The sequence below is a fragment of the Tenrec ecaudatus genome, chromosome 4 (assembly GCF_050624435.1).
Source record: "Tenrec ecaudatus isolate mTenEca1 chromosome 4, mTenEca1.hap1, whole genome shotgun sequence".
NCBI lineage: Eukaryota > Metazoa > Chordata > Mammalia > Afrosoricida > Tenrecidae > Tenrec > Tenrec ecaudatus.
In genome coordinates this window covers 45085081-45106700 of record NC_134533.1, presented here as the reverse complement: position 1 = coordinate 45106700, position 21620 = coordinate 45085081, and the positions used below count along the sequence as shown (strand labels likewise).

Genomic DNA, 21620 nt, shown 5'->3' with positions numbered 1-21620 from the left:
CCAAGATCAGTTGCCTTGAAACCCAGTGCTGTCAGCTGTACCAGCAAGGTGATCCCAACATAGAGCGTCCCTGGGGAGGTTGCTGAGACTGTAAAGCCCTCGGGAAATGGTATCTTCATCTTTTTTCCAGAAAGCAGCAGTGGGTTCAAGCTGCCCCCTTGAGATCAGCAGTCCAACCCTTGCCTAATAGTGCCACCTGGGCTCCTTGCGAGTTGATGCACATGTGGAACCGCACAATTACAAGTGAAAAAAATATCTGCCACGACGTTCCAATTCAAATATGCATAAGTGTATTTTCTAAATAAAATAGGTTTAAATGTGTCTCTCTAGAGACAGGGAAAAGGAGAAAATGTGCAGTTAGACAGAACATGTGTCTAATTCCTTAGTACCCTGATGGAAGTTCCCTAGAATCAGGTACATGTAGGAACCCTTAAAAATGCCGCATAGGTGTGCATGTGACATGTAAGGGCTGGAGATGGGGCCAATGTGAGAAATTATGAGGCCAGCCGTGCTGACCGGTAAGGGCTTTGATCCTCCTCACTCACTGCCAGTGAGTCAACGCTGACACATAGCAGCCCTATAGCACAGAGCAGAACTGCCCCTGCGACTTCCCAAGACCATAGACTTTAATGGGAATAGAAAGCCCCATCTTCCTCCTAGGAATCTCTAAGAAGTATTCGTTGACAATGTCCCATGCCTTCCAAACGTTCATCTTTCTCTTGGTAAGGAAAGAACCTGGATTCTGGTAACACAAGGATTAGTGGACAGAGACAGAAGTTCTCTCAGTAATACACTTGTGTTCCTCTTGCTAACATACCTTCAAAACGGGGGAAAGGTCCAGTCAGAACAAGGGCTTGTAAGTAGATCTGTTGGGCCAGTTAAATTCAAAGCAGAGATTGTTCATAAGTTTAATCCACCTGGGTTTTGGTGGTACTGATGGGGTATTTTGAGATTTTCTCTAAGGACCCCATTATGATCATGAGGTCTTGCAAGAAGGAGTTTTAAGAAAACTGAAAATGCCATTGGAGAAAGGCCAGAAAAGCTCTACTAAGGATTTCCCCCCTATACGGACAATGCTAAGAGCTATTCTTCAATAACGGCTAAGTTTCTCCTATGGACATTTTTTTATTCCAACCCCACCCACCCTAGAGCCCTGACCGTGCTCCTTCAGACTTCATTTTGTTCCCCAAACGCAAAGCACATTTAAAAGGAGCATGGCTTGTGTCGCTCAAGGTTTACAAACCTGTCTTTTTAACTTGTCACTCAAGGTTAACAAAACTGTCTTGTATAAATCAAAGAGGACAGAATTACTCAAAAAAGAGTTAACTCACTGTCATTAAGTCAGTTCTGAGAAGGAAACACAATTTCCAAAAGTATATAGACCCAGATGAAGACTATGTTGAGAAGCAGTGCCATCATATTTGGATATTTGTGTTTAATTAAGTTTTTATGATTTTATAGTAATACGTTTGACATAACTATTGCATATCTATCATGCCTTGAAATATATATAACCCCTTCCATCTGTGAGATTACCATATCTTAACAATGTGCAACTTTGGCAACTGTAATTATTCAAGCAAAGGACGTAGGAGGACGGGTATAAAGAATAAATAAATAACACCTACAAAACACTGCAACTAACACTTTACTCTCACCTGGGCTGCAGTAATAGCTCCTCACCGCTCGCCTTGTCCCTACCCCACTGCAGCCAAGTGCTATCTTTTCAAATTCTCGAATGTGCCGTAATGTCTTCTACCTCAATATCTTCACATGCTGTTCCCTTTGCCCCAAAGCAACCCATCCCTCATAAACGCACACACACACACACACATATTCATATAACCTCTCTATTTCAAATGACAAATTATCCCTGACTCCTTTTAAGGAAAGTCTTCATTACATATAACATGGCTTTTTATCATATTTTAAATACTTCCTATCTCTATGCTTCTTTTTGTGATCAGTATCTGATTTTTCACTAAGTCCCACGAAGACCGTAATTATATGTCTTCCTTCAGAATACTTTTTACCCAGTGTCAGGAGAGTACCTGTAGAGAGCAAATTCCCTAGTAATATCTGCTTAATGAAGAATGAAAACAGCAGTGAGGAAATTACAGAACATTATGATAGCCTAAGAAAACATTATTATATTGGCTTTACTTCATTTTGGTTTATAAAGATGTGATAATCATCTTTATTTAAAAATTTCTTTGAAAATGGGTGCATTAGCAAATGTAGCGAAGAAAGCAGATGGCGCTTGGCTATTAAAAGATATAACATCTTGCTTGAAGTTAAATGAAATGGCTATCCAGCTGAGAAGCAACAAGCCCACATGGAGGAAACACATCAACCAGTGTGATCATGAGGACATCGGGATCACGTAACAGGCATCAGAAGACCTATAACAAACAAACAAAGAAACCAAAACATATTGTTGAGAATGAAGGAGGTTGGCACAAAGATCCAAAGCCCATCTGTAGACAGTGGGACATCACCCCATAGAGGGGTCACAAGGAAGGGATGAGTCAGCCAAGGCTCAGTAGAGCGCCAGTGGAATACACAGTATTCCTCTGGTTCCTTGAGTCTTCCTCTCCCCCCACTATCATGATCCTAGTGCTGCCTCTCACTTCGGACTAGACTGGAGCATGTGTGCAGGTATGGATAAAAGATGAGTTCACAGCAAAAAGAAACAGGAACAAGAATGGGAATAGCAATACCAAAGGGTAGGGTAAAGGGAGAGTGAAGCAGAGGAAGGGGGAGTCAATGGCAATGATCCACACATAACCACACATCCCATTCTAGGGGGAAGAACAACAGAAACCATGGGGGAAGGGAGATAGTGGTCAATAATAATAATAATTTATAATCTACAAGAGGTCATGAGAGTGGGGGGAGGGAAAAACGAGGAGCTGATACCAAGGGGTCAATGGAAAGTAAATGTCTAGAAAAGAATGATGGCAACACATGTAAAAATGTGCCTGATACTGTTGTTGTATGAATTGTAATAAGAGCTGTAAGAGCCCCAAATAAAATGATCATTTAATTTTAAAAAATCCTTTGAAATTTTCACCTGTTTCAATTATACATGAAAAAAAACAACATAAAGATCATGACTTTTGGAACCTCCATATTGGAATTGATAATGTAAAGAATAATATAGTTTCCATCAAAATAATTTCTCAGAGGGTCAGGGTATGTTTAAAATATTTTACTCACAGTTCTAAACCATGACCAGTAACTAGCACTCTCTTTTGTCTGTGTATCTTCCCCTAAAGAAATTTTTTTTTTACTCTTTTACACAGGTGTTCTTCTAAAGTAAAAAGCTTTTCTCAACCAGGGCCAACAAAAGCAAGCCTGTCATTTTATATGCTATGCCAGTGTTTGTTTTAAAAGGGTAGTGTCAGACTGCATCCCTGAGGTTCAGTTTTCTAGAGAAACAAAATCAGAGAAACACATAAACGTTTACGACAGGGCTTTGTATCAAGTAAGCATTTCATATCGAAAACTGCCCAGTCCCAGTCCAAATCCCGTCCATGCATGGTTGCATGCCAATGAAGCAGAAAGGCAAACTGAGAAGCTGGGAGATCACAGGCTAGTGGAGAGAGACTCCCATGGACCCAAGGCTCACCTGGAACATGGCACGGTGCCACCACTCCCATGGTCAGCAGGTGGTTTGGACTGCCATTCCCAGGCATGCAATCCAGGGGAGTTAGAAGGTAAAGAGTGAGAGTGAGAGGTTCCCAGTGTCTCTCCTATAAAAAGACCACTCACCCAAGGAGACATCATCAGGCAGGTCCTCTGCTGATAGTTTGGACTCCACTCCTACACTTTCATCCAAGTTTAAGTTGACATATAAACTCTAACCACTGCACTGCACTGCAAGAGAATTTCCTGCATAAATACTTGTTAGAACATGTTTGTCCTATGCCAGTCCCTAGACATGGGATATGAAATCAAAACAAAACAAAAAGAGTACTCGTGTGTCCTAAAACAGAATAATTTTTATATATTTTTTGAATTTAAAATTTGATTTATGTCAACTGTAAACATACTTTGGATTCTTAGAAAGCTAAAGAACTGAGACATTTCCAGTCCGGGAACTTTGTTGCCTATTTCTCTTTCCAATTCACTCCAGTAATTTAAAATTTAATTTATAATTAAACAAAATACACACATACGTACTTTTCAGAACCAGAGGGGGAAAATTCAGAGACTGTGTTAGTCCAAATGGACTAGAAAACAAATTCATAGTCATCATACGTATATAAATAAGAAAGAGTTTTATATCCAAGAGCAATTGAATATTGAGAAAACATCCTGTCCCAGTCCAGATCAAGCCCATTAGTCCAATATTAGCCCATATGTCCAATACCAATCCATAAAGTCCTCTTCAGATTCATGAAACACATGCAATAATGTCGATTGCAGGAAGATCCCAGGCCAGTGGGTGGAAAGTCCTGTGGATCCAGTGGTGGCGGAAGCATCAGTACTGGTGTGGGTCTCCATGTGGCTTCTCCAGCTCCAGGGTTCTAGCGGCCAACAGTGTGTCCTCCAAATAAGGGCATCAAGCTGCAACCTGATCGACAAACTGGACTCCACTTCTTTGCAAGTTGCCAACATATTATGTAACTAACACAGATACTTAGACTTAGCTTAATTCCTTTCTATGACCATATCTTATTTTTAATTTTTCAGATCTTACATATACAGTGGGTGCAGCGATGGGCTTGAACATGACCTTGACCGAGCAATATTTCCTTCTGTTGAACAAAGGGTTGCTATGTGTCAGAACCTACTCAATATGCCTAGCAAAACCAACCTCAAAAACTGTCTTGTTCCTTCCTTTTTAAAAGGAAACTCTCCACTTGGCACAGGGGCAACGTACTTTCATATCTTAACTTGTCTTTTTCTGTATTCATGTGTTTGATGAGCGCCTTCCAATCATGGAGTTAATTCTTGAACTGACAACAAACTTGTTAGCTAGAAATTATTGACAACAAAGAGCCGAGGGAAATTTGGCTGTAACCAACTCTCATGTTATATTTGAACATTACAGAAAATGCACTGCCCCTCTGTTTTCACCCCTGCCCACAATCTGTGATGACCCAGAATCTATCACAGAAGGGAAATTCAGATAAGTGACAGCAGGGCAAAAATCTCAATGGAATGCTTTGTGACCTCCTACATTTGCATTGTCCTTTTCACCTTTCAGTCTTCACATGCACATGGGATTTAATTTGGAGACTCAGCCCAGGGATTAGTGAATAGAGAGGCTGGTCGTTGTAAGGTGCGCTTGGTTCTGACTCGTAGCATGTTACATACAGCAGAATGGAACATCCCTGGCCCTGTACCATCTTCACAATTACTGTCATGTTTGAGCTGATAGTTGTAGCCTCTCTCACACTTCTTCTCTGTGAGAGTCTGCCTCTTTTTCTCTGTCCCTGTATGTTATCAAGCATGATGGCCTTTACCAGGGACTGGTCTTTCTTGATAGCATGACCAAAGTACATGAGACATAGATTCACCATTTTCACTCTAGGGAGCGTTCTGTTTATACCACTCCCGTGTCAGATTCGTTTGATCTTCTGGCCAGCCATGACCACCATATTTCAAAGCATCAATTCTTCAGTGATCTTCCACTTTCCTTGTCCAAGTTTTACATGGATAGGAGACGATTGCAAGTACCATGGTTCAAATTAGGCATGCTGTAGTCTTCAAAGCCACACCCTTACTCTTGAACATGTTAGAGAGGTTTGTACAGAAAATTTGCTCAGTGAAATATGTCTTTAGATTTCTTGACTGCTGTTTCCATGAGCATGATCCACACAAGATGAAATTCTTGGCAACTTCCGGCTTTTCTGTTTATCGTGTTGTCTGTCCAGTCAGTTGGGAGGATTTGGGTTTTCCTTTCCTTGAACTGCATTCATACCGAAGGCTGCAGTACTACCTTCCTCAGCCAGTGCTGCTAGCCTTGTTCACGTTCAGCAAGCGAGACGCTGTCATGTGCACATCGTCGGTGGGTGGTAAGCTTTCCTCTAATCGTGATGTCACATTCTCCTTTTGATCAGCTTCTTGTATTATAGATTGGATACGTATAGTGAAAAGCTACAAGCCCTATTTACACTTTTTCTAATTTTAAACCACGCAGTATTCTTTTGTTTGACTTAATCAACTCCCTCTTGGTCCATGTAGACTGTACATGAGCACAGTGAAGTGTTCTGGAATTCCTAGTGTTCTCATATTTTGTTATTTGTACAGTCAAATGTCAGCATAATCAAAATGCAAGTAAACATCTTTCCAGGATTCTCTTGTTCCCAGCCACGATCTGGATGATGGGCGTAATGGCACACATCCTGCCACGTCCTCTTCTGATTCTGGCTTGCACTTCTGTTACCTTCCCACCTACACAGTGCTGCAACCATTTCTGAACCATCTTCAACAACATTTTACTTGCCTATTGTGTTAGTCTGGGTGCACTAGGAAAAAAATCCAGAGAGACAGTCATATATGTATAAAAAAGAGCGTTATATACAAGAGCAATTTAACTTTAAGAAAACAGCCCAGCCCAGTCCAGATCAAGTCCAGAAGTCAGGTATTAGCCCATATGTTTGATAGCAATCTATAAATTCCTCTTTAGACTCATGAAACACATGCAATGATGCCAAATGTAGAATGATCTCAGGCCAGTAGGTGGAAAGTCTTCTGGATCCAGTGGCGGTGTGAGCATCTCAGAGCTGGCAGAGGTCTCCACATAGATTCTCCAGCTCCAAGGCTCTGGCTGCCATCAGCCTGTCTCCATGTGGCTTGTCAACAAGAATGTCTCACAGGAACTGAGTGTATGTCCCACCTCCAGCGAGCTATTTATCTCCTTAGCACCTCCAAATGAGGTCATCAAGCTACAACCTGACTCCACCCTTCACGCTTACTCCTCACAAATTGACAACAGATTATGTAACCACCACACCTATGATAGTAGTAATATTGTTTGATAATTTTGCTGTATCATCTTTTTTGGAATGTGCAGAAATATGAATCTGTTCCAGTCAGTTAGCCACTTTATTAGCAAATGAATGTATCCAGTGTTTCATCAACTTGGAGTATTCAGCTGGTATTCTAACAATTTCTAGAACCTTGTTTCCCAGGAGTTACTTTAGTTCAGCTTGGACTTCTCCCTTCACTATCATTGGTTCTTATCATAATCTGCCTCTTGAAATAGTTCGACTTTTTGGTATAGTGCATCAGTGTATTCCTTCCATCTAATTTTGATGATTCCTGAATAATTCAAGATGTTACCCATAAAATCCTTCAACATTTTATTTTGAAGCTTGAATTTTATGCTCAGCTCTAGTTGGACTGCTAACTTCAAGGTACTAATTTTGAAATGATCAGCCGCTCCATGAGATAAAGACAAGGCTTTCTAATTCTGTAAAGAGTTATAGTCTTGGAAGGCATAGGGGCAGTTCCACTTTGTTTTACAGGGTCACTATGAGTTGGTATCAACTAGAGGGCAGTGAGTTAGGTTTTGCATTGGTTTTAGCTACTTTCAGCTCATGACAATTTCATTTGTGCAGAGTACAGCAGGCCTATTAACATAGATTCTTGTGGGTGAGTTGGAAACACTAATTTGGGTAGTAGTTGTTGATCACTTAATTATTTGTACTGCAAAATGGGTGCATAAGCAAATGTGATGAAGAAAGCAGATGGTGCCCGGCTATCAAAAGATATAGCATCTGGGGTCTTAAAGGCTTGAAGATAAACAAGTGGCCATCTAGCTGGGAAGCAACCAAGCCCATATGGAAGAAGCACACCAGCCTATGCAATCATGAGTTATTGATGGGATCATGTATCAGGCACCAAAACCTAAAACAAAAATCAGATCAATGTGAATGAGGGGGAGTGTGGGGTGGAGGCGCATAGCCCATCTATAGACAATTGGACATCCCCTTACAGAAGGGTCACAAGGAAGAGACCAGCCAGTCAGGATGCAGTATAGCACCAATGAAACATACAACTTTCCTCTAGTTCAGTGGTTCTCAACTTCCCTAATGGTGCAACAACCCTTTCATACAATCCCTCGTTTTGGTGCCCCCCAACCATAAAATTATTTTTGTTGCTACTTCATAAGTTTAATTTTGCTACTGTTATGGATCATAATGTAAATATCTGATATGTAGGATGCATTTTCATTGTTACAAATTAAACATAATTAAAGCATAGTGATTAATCACAAAAACAATATATAATTATATATTGTGAAATATTTAATTCTAATTACAAATAAATGAAATTTTGTCTTGAAGCATGGTGTAGCATGGGAAACAATCTTAATACAACAACAGTAAACTATATTGCTGCATTTTGCGACAGTATGCATAAATGCCAACATCAATGCTAAGGTTGAGACAGCTTTTCTCACCAGATCAGAAATTCTTGGGGTAGTCTTTGCAAGGGCACAAGAATCATCTTCCACAACAAGGCTACTTCTGTATTTAGATTTGATAACCAACAAGTTGAAAACGCCTGTTTCACAAAGATAGGTTGTTGCAAATGGAAGAAAAAGGCACATCACACTTTCAGACAGAACAGGATATGACTGCAAACACTTGATCCAGAATTTTGTTACTGGCATTGTAGAGAAATCAGTTCTCACTGCATTGCTTTTAACAAGTTCGATGAACTCTTGTGCTGTCTCAGGAACATCTTTAACTTTGTCTGCGAATGGTTTTCTGGCAAGTGAAAATGGGGTGTCAGGTAGATTTGGAAAGTACGATGAAATATCATCTGCAAGCATGTGCAAGTATTCGTTCACGGAAATGATCCATGTAATCCTTTGTCTGGTTCAAAGAAAGCACATACGGTAGGCAACATACATATATTTTTTCATCTTTTTTTTTTTTGCCAAAGCTGAAGTTTCATTTGGAATGATCAGATCTTTTCAGAAAAACGGAGGCATGTTGCATTTGGCCCTTGCAGTGATAAACTGAACTCATTCAAGTTGGCAAAGATGTCAACCAAGTACGCTATTTTTTGCAGTTCACTTTTATCACTGAAAAGTGCTTTGAACTGCAGTCTTGTTTTCTGATTTAAAAACGTTTTGAGTTTATCATGAAGCTCAAAAACACGTTTTAAAACTTTTCCTAACAGCCATCTCACTTCAGGGTGAAATAGCAGAGCATTATTCGGTGCATCAAACTCATTGCACAGTTGCAAAAATAGTCGACTGTTTAAAGTGCTTGTCTTTACAAAATTGACAAAACTTAAAACGCTTTTCATTATTTCTTGTAACTCTTGTGGCAGTGTCTTCATTGAACTATCTGCCAATGAATCATACAGTGAGTTTCGATGACTTTTGGTGGCTCATTCAGTATCAAACATTGAAATCCAGATCGACATCCTAGCATAGCTGGAGCACCATCTGTGCAAACGCCACAAAACTTTTCCCAAGAGAACTTATGCTCTTTCAGAAATGAACCAACTCTGTCAAATACATCATGTGCAGTAGTTGTCGTTTCAAGAGGTTTGCAAAAAAGAAACTCATCTTTAAAGTCACCATCATTAATATACCTCATGTAAACCAGTAACTGTGAACAGTTTGCAACGTCTGTAGATTCATCAAGCTGGATGCTAAATATTGGAAGTGGAGCAGCTTTAATTTCTTGGATTACCTGATCAAGAATACCAGCAGACATGACATGTATTCTGAGGACAGTGTCATTAGATAAGGAGATTGCACTCAATTTCATAAAAAAATTCATTTCCAATCATAATTCAAACAATGTAAAGACTCTGGCTGCTGGCAACAGTAAATCCTTAGGAATGGTGTGAGGTTTCATAACTCTGGTGATTCTGAATACCACCAAATATGAAGTTTCAATGGCTGCTACATTTTGTGGTACTTGCCACCAGTGTCAAGTGGCTTTATTGAGTCTATCAGCTTTGCTTCTGTAATAGTTGGTATCCTTACCAGCAAAGCTCAGATGCTTGCTATCAAAGAGGCATTTTAGTTTATTCAGTTTCATAGATTTGACAGATAGAATTTCACAGCAAATAACACATGGTGATTTCTTAATTCCTGCTGTAATTATTGAGGTGAAACCATAGTGTAAAAATTCCTCACTGTATTTTCTTTTCTTAACATTCTTCTCTACATGATCCATTGTCATGAGATGGTTTGCTAATGAAAATAATGTATAACAATAGCTTTAAGAATACAAAAGATGATACATGACTTAGTTCAGTCAATGTGGTTCATTCAAGTTTCCTTTGATTTACAATTCTCTGTGTTTTTTACATACCTGTTACTATCACAAGGGGACAGTATTCACATCAACCACATCAATATAAAAAGACTGATCAGCATCCAGTTTAAGTTCCCATGGTACAGATTTTTTTTGCAGTAGTTGATGATTTTACAGTACATGATTTTACATTTACCCAGTAATTATAATTCATGAAATGTCATTTTACCTTCAATACTGCTGCTTTCAACACAGCAGCTGCTTTCTACATGGTAACTGCTCTCTACACAATAGTTGTTCTCTACACATGTGTGATGGTGGCAACTCTGTCACATATACCTGATGATGTCATCATGCCAGGTACTCATATGTGGGCGTATCTGCATGTGGGCGGACCCTTCTGGAGATGGATAGAGGAGCGATGTCTCAGTTCCTAAGACCATTGGAAATGTCTTTTCATATGGTTTTAGGTGACCCCTGTGAAAGGGTTGTTCCACTGCCTAAGGGGTCACAACCCACAGGTTGAAAGCAGTGCTCTAGTTCTTGAATGCTTCTCCCCATCATTATCATCATCCCAATTCTACCTTACAAATCTGGCTAGACCAGAGCATGTACACTGGTACAGATAAGATCTGGAAACACAGGGAACCCAGGACAGATAAACCCCTCAGGACCAATAATGAGAGTAGCAATACCAGGAAGGGTAGGGGAAGGTGGTGAGGAGAAAGGGGCAACTAATCACAATGATCAACATATGACCCCCTCCCAGGGGTTAAACAACTGAAAAGTGGGTGAAAGGAGACAGCAGTCAGTGTAAGACATGATAAAAGTAATAATTTATAAATTACCAAGGGTTCATGAGGGTGGGAGGGTTGGGAAGAGACTGGAAATGAGCTGATACCAAGGGCTCAAGTAGAAAGAAAATGTTTTGAAAATGATAATGACATCATATTTATAAAATGTACTTGACACAATGCATGTATGTATGGATTGTGATAGCTGTAAAAAGCCCCCAATAAAATGATTTTGAAAAGTTACTTGTACTGCCCAGGGACTCAGGTTATGTGATATATTTGAATTACTTGGCTGCTTAAAAATCCAAATGTGTAAGTTTATCCAAGGGCTTAATCATAATCATTATTACTATTCTCTAAATAAACAAAGTTTATGGATCGGTGTATGTTTTCACTGTATATACTATTAACAAGAAGGAAACATTAAATATATTCATTTAGAAAATCATTTTCCTTTTCATAGAACCTTTAAGAAACTTGATGGAAGGTTCAAACAAGAAGAGAAACTATTTCGGAGACTTATTTGATGAAAATCTCAAACACTTACTCTGACACGATATAAACAAAACTCAATTATTTGTAATCCCTGTGGTTTATACATCAAAAGAACTATCACACGCATTAAAATATTGTGTTGAGTCCTGCTGGTCATTCATTATTGTTAAATCTCTCCATTTTTTGCATTCTCAGGTATGAATGTAAGCAAGAGCGAGATGGTGAAAGAAACTCCACTGAAACCATCTAGGAGATCCCTGCCGTGCCTCGCCCAAAGCTGCACACACTCACAGAACTTGAGCCAATCTGCCTCACTCTTCCAGCCAAATGAGAGTGAATCGCAGGCTCCCACTTCAGTCACCTCCATCTCTGTGGAAAAAGCAGCACAAGGTGAGTAATTATTTCGGCATTTTATCTTCATTCCATTAATACAAAGAGTTATCAAACGATTCCCCAGCCTGTGTGATCATGAGGTGTTGATGGGAATAGGAATCAAAAATTCAAAAGCAAGCCATCAAAATTGACATGAAGGAGTGTAAACAAAGTGAAGATCTCAAACTCACCTGTAAGATAATTGGACAGTCCCTCAAAGAAGGGCCGCAAGCAAAGGAAGATATATCCAGGGTGCAGTATAGCACCGATGAATCACATAACTACCCTCTAGTGCTTTACCATGTCCTCCCCTTGCTATTATGATCTTAGCTTTACCACATTCATCATGTGAGACCTATGTATGTCGATTTGTACAATTAGGATCATTTGATGCATGAAATCCAAGATAGATAAACCCTTCAGAAACAGTAATTGGAATAATGATTCCCTGAGGGTGTTAGACGAGAAGGGGCTGGGGAAGGGGGAACTGATAGCAATGATGACTGTATAAACCCACTGGAGGGGAACAAATAACAGAATTGTAGGTGAACGGATACATTGGATGGTGTAAGATATGGCAATAAATAAATAGATAAATGAATAATGTATAATAATAAGGGTTCCTGGAGGGTAAGGTGGGGGAGGGAGGGGATAAAGGGGCACTGATATCAAAGCGTTCATGAAGAAAGAAAATATTTTGAAAATAATGGTGGCAGCAATTGCACAATTATGCTTGATCTAATGAATTATAGCTTGTTATAATATCTGCAGGACCTCCCAATAAAATGATAAAAAAAATCATGGAAAATAGCATTAAAGGATAATTTAATTTTCCCCTTTAAGTTTTGAAATATCCTTTTACAGAGCAAGTGTTTTCAGATGATCCCTTGCACATTACTCTGAATAATTAATAAAAAGGCATGGGGGCCACATCTGATCTCTTCTGGCTACACAAGACCAAATAAATAGACGATTCACTCAAACTCACTGCCATTGAGTCCATGCCACCTCACAGGGACCCTCAAGGGCACGGTAGATGGACTCTTGTGAGTTTCTAAGACTGAACTATTAATGGGATTAGAAAGCACTGTCTTTCTCCTGCAGAGTGGCTGGTGATTTCAAAATGTGCACCTTTCGGATTGCAACCCAATGCGTAACCACTACACCACCAGGTCACCAGTGTTGCTACACAGGGGGAAAGCAAAACCCAATTCCACCTTTGTCCAAGGTTGAATGCCAAAGGGCAGAGCTCAGCTATGCTCCTGCCCTCCAACTTTGTTTCCTCTCTTCTGACACTACTCATCCCTCGCAAGGCACTCTACTTCCCTGCTGGATTCAATAATTTGTTGCAGTAGCCACAAAAAACTCACAGACAAGGCTTATGATTATGGGATTTAATAGGGAATATAATAGGACCCCCAAGTCAGTTAAAAAAAACCAAACACCTCTTTTCAGTCACATCTCTCTCTGGACCTCCGCCTATCAGCCACTCAGTTCCTTAACCTCTGCCCCCTTTCATGGGTAGGAAGCCCTTTGCTGCATTTTATAGTCGTGGTGCGGCTCCTCTGCTTGGTCTTGGTGCTTTGGCCTCTGCAGCCTCATTGCCATTGCCATTTCAGGCAGGGATCTTACATGTGCTCCTCTGGGGGCTCTTCTTTCTTGAAGGCCTCCGGATTTCCTATTTCTGTTTTCAGATGCCCAAGAGATTGGCAGAACCGGAAAATCCCTAGAGTCGCCTGTACATTATTTACAGGCTCCCACGCAATCATTTGGTTGGAATACAAGGGCTAGATCTAGAAAAGTCGTATTCAGGAATCTCACTTCACTGATTAATATTGATAGTGTTCTTGAGGATGCTAAAGGAGTCCTGGGGTTGTGCCATGGGCGAGGCATTAGACGCTATGTCAACCACAGCGTCTTCAGTACAAACTCATCAGCCACTCGTAGGAGGAGGAGAGACTGCCTTAAAACCCCAACAGTGTCATTATGATTAAGAATTAACCCAATGGCAGTGCTTAGTTTTTGTTTGTTTTGTTTTTGTTTTGTAAGGAAGCAAGCTGACAAAGGAAGAACAGGTATCCTTTGTCAGTCAGAAGAATGTTCATTTGTTGACCAGATGTGGTTTTATTCTCCCCTTACCCTGGACAAAGCCAATCTGATATGAGGTTGGATAAATACGTGCTGTTTACTTTGGAAGATGCACCCAATGCCATGAATTAGTAGCTTGTTTGCATACATTTATGGATGAATACTATCCTTGGCAAGAACTTATAAACAGTTTTTAAGTATAATAATAAAGACTCAGTTTTCTAGACAGAAATCAACCAAACAAACCTTAAATAATGCTGACAGCGAAGCAGTGAAGATTTAGATGGATGGAAATGTAGTTGGATGCATGTTAGCATTTAAGCCTCAGTTGACAGAAACCGAAAGGCTACATTTTAGGGATGCATATCAATAGTGTGGCTGCTGTTGCCCAGTGCAGGGGACTGGAATCAGTAGTTCTTCCCCAGAGGGAGAACTTTTACACATACAGTTGCTACTCTCCCTAGCCACGCCTGAACACACCCATGTACATGTCGGCACCCTCCATGACCCTTTATCCCTGTTGTTACCTGCAGTCAGGTAGGCTGGTGGGTGACTTGTGGCGTCCCCATGCACAACAGGAACAGAGTCATGGGTTTTCCTTGGATAATTTGGAGAATTAGATCACTGAACTTTTCTCCATAGTTTATCTTAGTCTAAAAGTTCAACGGAAACCTTTTTAGCTGCATGCAAGTCTCATCTGGCAGAGAAGTGGTAGCTCACCTTGAGAGGCATTGACGAGTATGAGAACCAGGAGGTTGAAGGGGAGAAGTCTACAGTGAACCACGCCTACCCTCAAGTACTTCCAGTCAAGCCCTTTCAGGAGAGCCAGGGGTCCGAATCGCAGACTTCCTTTTTACTAGTGGATGAGTTGCATTTTAATTTTTCCATCCATTTCTAGCTTTGTGCTATGATTCTATAGCCTTGCCTCTTCTTCTGGATGAATAAAACCAGTTTCTGCTGTATACTATAAATCATTGTTGTTGTTGGTGTTGTTGTTGGTGTTCAGTGCCAGCCAGTGTGTTCTGACTCATGGCTCCCCTAAGTGCAACAGAGGGGACACACTGCTTAGCCCTGCACCCTCCTCACAATTTTTCCAATGCCTTGAGTGCCTTGTTGAAGCCACTGCATCAGTCCATCTGGTCAGGGCCTCCTCCTTTTCAATGCCCTGGGCTTTACTGAGCAGGATGTCCTTCTCCAGGACTGGCTCTCCTGAGAGTGACCCCAAAGTCTTGTCATACTTGCCTCTAAGAAGAAGTCTGACTTTTCTTGTTCATATATATAATATAGTGATGTAATAATAACTAGTGACATGTATACATATGTCAGTAGATATTCAGATATATATCTTTCACTAGATATTATTATTTATCAGATTATCTCTATGATCGAGAACAAGCATGACTAAGTATCCCCTATGATTAGGTATTAATCATTATACAATACATGATTATTTCATTTATTGAGAGAGCAATTTAAATAACTAATTCCAAGTCATTTTCTGTAAACATTTCTTGAAGTTTGGGCATATTTTAGATATTTATTTGATATTAGATATAATTAGATATTAATGATATCTTGTTATAATCATTCTTCTGATGTTGTCTTGATTATTTTCTGAAACTCCAAATATTTTGTTCCTCATTTGCTTATTTATTTATTTTAGTTAACTATGAGGAGAATAAGAACCACTCTGTGCTGAACTGCTCTTTCACGGACCTCAGTGATTTTTGTTTGGGTGAGTTGATTTCTAATATTTCCCTTTTCCTTTATTTCCCTTAAGTGGTAAATTATAGTTTCCCAAATTTAGGACATCATTATGGCAGGTTATAAATTGATGTTTAGCCTCTAAGATCTTATGGGCCAATATAATATTTGGAGGTTAAAATATATTGAAGTTTTTTTGTTAGTTAGAATTTCATGTAATATAAGATAAATTATAATTAACAATTCTGTATCCTAAAATTTTTCAACTTATGATTTCAGTGTCCTGAACATTTATTTTTATTTTCTATGCATGTTATTTATACTACTACTAGAGTTATCAAATTTAAGCCTTATCTATAGTTAGTTTATTATGCTAAAGATTTACCACATACGCAAAGCCTTTTGGTTTTTATAGTTATATTTCTCTTTCAATTTTGTTGATTAAAAATTATAGTTTACATAGTTATTTATACCTTTGTATCATACTCTAACTAGAACAGTAACATCGTTTGACTTCTTATGTGGCAATGAAAATGTTTACCAAAAAAACAACTAATGTGGAATCATTTCCTCTTTCAAAGTTTCAAGTTATTATAACCTAATTGCTTATTAATGTAACAAATTCTTTCTTTTTTATATCGAGCTTTTAATTTTATATGCATGTTATTTATACTACTATGAGATTTGTCAAATTTAAGACTTATCTATTGTTATTTATCTATTGTCACTTATCTCTCAATTGTTACTTATCTATTGCTAAAGATTTTTGGTTTTTATAGTTATATTTCTCTTTCACATTTGTTTGTTGATTAAAATTATGGTGTAAACAGTTATTTATACCTTCATATCAGGCTCTAACTAGAACAGCAACAACTTTTGACTTCTTATATGGCGATTAAAATGTTTACCAAAGAACCAACTAATGTGGAATCATTTCCTTTTTCAAAGTTCCAAGTTATTATAATCTCATTGCTTCTCAATATAGCAAATTCATTGGGTTTTTTAAATTGAGTTTTACTGGAGGCTCTTGCAGATATGATAACAATCCATAAATCAGTTACATCAAGTGAACTTGTGCAGATGCTGCCATTATCTCTGTCAAAGCATTTCTTTCTACTTGAGTTCCTTGCTATCAGCTCCTCTTTATTCCTTCCCGCTCCCACCCTACCACCCTTGTGAGCCCTTAATAAATTTCAAATTATATATAATATGTGTATATATATAATTTCATATCTTACACTGTCCAATGTATTCCTTCACCGGCAGTTCTGCTATTTGTCCCCCTTGAGGCAGGTTATACATCCATCATTGCTACCTGCTCCCCCTTGTCCCTCCACTCCCTTCCCTTCCTGGTCCCTCAGGTACCCTCTGGGAATTGTTCCTCTCATTACTGTAACTGAGGGGTTGATCTGTATTGGATTGCTTAGGATGAAAGCTCTTATCTGTATCAATGTGAATATGCCCATCCAGCAGGATTTGTGAGGTCAAACTGTGGCCATGACAGTAGGGGGAGGAAGCCCTAAAGAACGAGAGGAATAATGTGTGTTTTGTTGGAGCTGGATGAATTATACTTTATGTGTATCCCTTATTTGAGGCAGTTTCTGATTTTCAACAGATGGGCTATGGGTTTCCACTGTGGCCCCTCTCCATCACAAAGATATGATTGTTCATTTTTGATCTTCAGATACCTGATACCATTGACACCTCATGGTCACACAGGCTGGTGTGCTTCTTTCATGTGGATGTTGTTGCTTCCCTGCTAGATGACTATGAGCTTAACTTCAATGTGTGGGACCAGCCTCTCTATAACCACATGGGTCCATGGACCAGTTGTATAATGGAGGGGTAAATTAAAAAGACATCAGATAAGCTAAAGCATGTAAGGGCTCACCTCCTCAGTCATGACTTCAGGAGCCAGGACCATGCAGAGAGAGATAGTAATCTCACAAACTTATATAATCTCAGGTATGTAGGCCATGGTAAGCAATAAGTAACAGGAAGGGGTTATACAATAAGCATACAAGTAACAGGAGGGGGCAAGCAATGGGTATACATGCAATAGAAAGAGGAAGGAGTTGTGCTAGGGGCACGCATGTGACAGGAAGGTACATACAGAACAAGATGGGTAGGCTTTAGAATCAAGATGTCAGTCTAACCATTATCATCTCTGAGCTGGTTTGACCTTAGATGTCTTTAAGCTCCTCTTCAGGGGATCAATCCATTATCCTTATCAGAAGGGAGTAGGCCCTACTTAGGGTGGGACAGATAATAGGGTCAGAATTCTTTTGATGACAGACAACCTTCAGGCAGATAACCTTTAAGCAGTTGACCTTAAAGCTTGTAGTAAGCCACCATGTGTTTGCAAATGGCACCTTAAATTTAGGTATTGTGGGAGGACATTGCAGGGAATGACTTTTTCTTAGGAGAATGTGAGTGGGACGCATCTCCAACCCACAATCATGAAGCTTTCTTCCATGGAAGCGTTGGCCTCCCAGATTCCTTAACGTATGAATGTTGAGAATATGGCCACATACATTGTCTTCCCAGTTCTGTTTCCTACACTTGAAGCTTTTAAGATTCCAGACGCTTTATAATTTAATAGCCGGTCACCATCACCCTTCTTCACCACATTTGCTTGTGCACCCATTTTGTTTTCAGCTGTGCCAGGAGGGTAAATATCACATAGTGCCACGTTATTAGAACAGAGTCTTGTTGTGGTGAGGAAAGACATAACTAGAGGCCCAAAGTCCATCTGTTATTTTAGTGCTTTAACCTATAAATATAAATTCGTAGCCCAGTACCCCATCTTTATATATTTATATATCTACATGTCTATAGTTATGCCTCTGCATATAGCTTTTGCCTCCTAGTTCTTTCCTCTATTTCCTTTTACTTTCCTCCTGCCCATCATCATGTTCACCCCACATTCGCCTCTCAGTAATTACTCTATGCTACACTGCAATTGATCAAACACCACCAGGCATTCTACAACCCCCTCACCATCTACTTAAATCCCTTGATATTCTCCTGTCCCTAAGTTTGTAGCTCACAGCTGGCTCCCTCACTACCACCACCACCACCACCCCTTGTTGGTCCCATTGTTTTCTTCTCGGGACTATTTTCCTGCCAATCTTATATAGATAGACATATGATTTAAAAAATTAAAAAACCTATACATAGTTCAGGGTCAATCTGATGACCTTTGTGAATGTCCCCCAACCAGGTCAGGTGAAGTGCCATGGACTGACCCCCAAGTCAAGGGGTATATTTTTGGGATTCCTTGGGGACTTTGTGATTTAGCTCCCATTGCTGATCTGTTATGGTCCCTTTGTGATTTGCCACGCTGGAGGAGGGAGGGGTCAGCCCAGACTACTTCCCACACTGTCTCCCATGTTGTCCTCTACAGCACTTTGAGCCAATAAGGGGAGGACACATCTTGAGCTGGGGCCAGCCCTATGGTCCTCTGAGTGCATTGGCTGCTCTGAGCAGAGCATCACCCTCGAGGCTTGGTGGGACAGGAAGAGGTCCACTGTCTCGTTCTCTTTCCTTCTTATTTTGTTCTCATGTGGGCAAGATAGACCGACTACTCACCCTAGTCTGTATCTTCAGTTTTGTCCATTATAGCATCTTCTTCTAGAGGGGGGTCAACATAGCTCGGATTGGGGCTGACCCCACAGTCCCTTCTGTTCCATGCAGGTATGTTGCCCTCAAGGCTTGACACACCAGAATGAGGGCCCGTCTCTCTCTCTCCCTCTCCTGTGGCGACATAAATAATACCCTCTTTGAATATTCTTATGATCAGGTTCAACAGCATTCTTCCCCATCAAAACACCCTTCTCCTATCAAATACTCAAAATCACGCTCCATTATACTTACTTTATTGATTTTGCCACAACTTTTGGTTTGTTTTCTTTTCTGATGTTTTTTCTTGATGGAAAAGGAAAAATCTGTCATCCCAGGGTTTTGTTTATTATATGCCTCATTCTTATTCTTAATGAAACTATTGCTCTCCACTGACTCTTCTTTGGACACGGAGTTAATTCCGTAGTTTATTACATTTGGTGAGGTCTATATGTATAGTTTCCATTTATTTTGTTGATAAAAGGTGTTTGCAATGAAGAAGTTGTTATTTTTGCAAAATTATATTATGCCATGTCCAGCTTCGTTTCTATCACGTAGGCCATATTTTCCAGCTACAGATTCTTCCTCTTTTTTTCCCACTTTCTTGTTCTTCTCACCAGTAATTATTAATGCATCTTAATTGCATCTTTGTTTTAGTCCAGGGTGGACAGAGAAACAAATCCAGAGACACTCATATATGTGTAAGAGAGAGCTTTATATCAAAGAGTAACTGTATATTGAGAAAACATCCCAGCCCAGTCCAGATCAAATCCATTAGTCTGATATTAGCACATAAATCTGATACTAGTCCATAAATCACTCTTCAGGCTCCAGCAGTCTCATGCAATAATGAAAAATTCAGGAAGATCACAGGCTAGTGGGTGAAAAGTCTTATGGATTAAATGGTTGTGGACGTATCTCAACACTGGTGTGGGTCTCCAGTTGGCTCCTCCAGCTCTGAGTGTGGCTCTTTAACAGGAAGATGAAGCAAAGAGAGAGAAAGAGGAAGCTCCCAGAATCCTCATGAAAAGGCCACGTCCACAAGGTATCATCAGGTTGTGACATGATTGATTTACTCCTATACTTATTTATCAAGTTGATGTAAAATTATGTAACTACCACAATATTTGATAAAATTCTTCAATTTCTTCATCACTGGTTTTGGTGGTTGGTGCATAATTTTGAATAGTAGTTGTATTGTTTGTATTCTTTATAGGAATATAAATATTATCCTATCACAGGTAACATTGCACTTCAATATAGATCTGAAGTGTTCTTTTTGTTAATGAATGTGACAATCCTTCTCTTGAATATGTCATTCTTGGAATATTAGGCCAGACCATTATTAGAGTCAATACATTCCAATCCCAGTCCATTTATGCTTCATAATGCTTAGGATGTTGTTCCATGCCTTCCATTTCATTTTTGACAATTTCCAGTTTTCCTAGATTCATACTTCGTACATTCTATGTTCAGATTATTAATGGATGTTGGTGGCTATTGTGTCTCCTAGTGAATTATGCCCTGTGAGGAAGTAAAGGTCCTGAAAACGTTCCTCTATCCCTGTTACATTGGTTTATTCTACTGTTTTGAGTGCCTTCCAAACCGTGTAGCTTAGCATCTGGCCATGTTTCAGACAGTGCTCTGATGGCATGTACACAGTTTTCAGTGGCTAATCCCTCCAAAATGTATTGCCTATTTTTTTCTTTCTTCCCCGATTCTAGTCTGAAAGCTTCACTGAGACCATTGGTTGCCTGCTTACCATTGGTTACCCGGCTAATATTTGAAACACCAAAGGCATAGCATCCAGTAACCTAGTCACCTTAACACAACAGAGAGGCATGTGGTGGGGACAAATCTTAGAAGCTGTAAAGATTGTGGGGTAAAGTATTTCTGATATCCTTTAACTTCGTGAGAAGGAGGTTCATCAAGATCAATATCCCAAAGCTTATTGCTTTGAAGTAGAGGTCAGACATACCTCACCTCTCCAATCTTTATGTACTAATTCTGATAGTAATCGTCCCTCCAAAATCAGTCTCTACTTCTCTACTAGATGTGATCATTCATTGCAATGGCCACACAGAATTCATGGTCATGGGATTTGTTAGGGATATAACAAGTTCAATTCAGGATCAGGAATAACTCAGGATACAGTTCTTTAAGCAAAGTGACCTCTTCTCATTAAGATTAGAAGGCTGGCCTCTTTCTGATCCGTGGTCTCTTGGCATCCTGCACATCTTTGCATAGACTCTGTCCTACCTTTGAAAGTGTGAAAGAGCTCTTTAACTTTACTGATAAATGTCCA

The 21620-nt window shown here is 39.7% G+C and overlaps 1 protein-coding gene across 1 annotated transcript in view; it reads left to right on the top strand.

Moving 5' to 3' along the window:
- ANO3 (anoctamin 3) overlaps window positions 1–21620 on the top strand; it is a 460260-nt gene that overhangs the window by 248833 nt on the left and 189807 nt on the right. The window contains exons 6-7 of the mRNA XM_075548400.1: window positions 11726–11920; window positions 15654–15725. Of these exons, the coding sequence (XP_075404515.1) occupies window positions 11726–11920; window positions 15654–15725 (267 nt within the window). The remainder of the gene's footprint in view (window positions 1–11725; window positions 11921–15653; window positions 15726–21620) is intronic.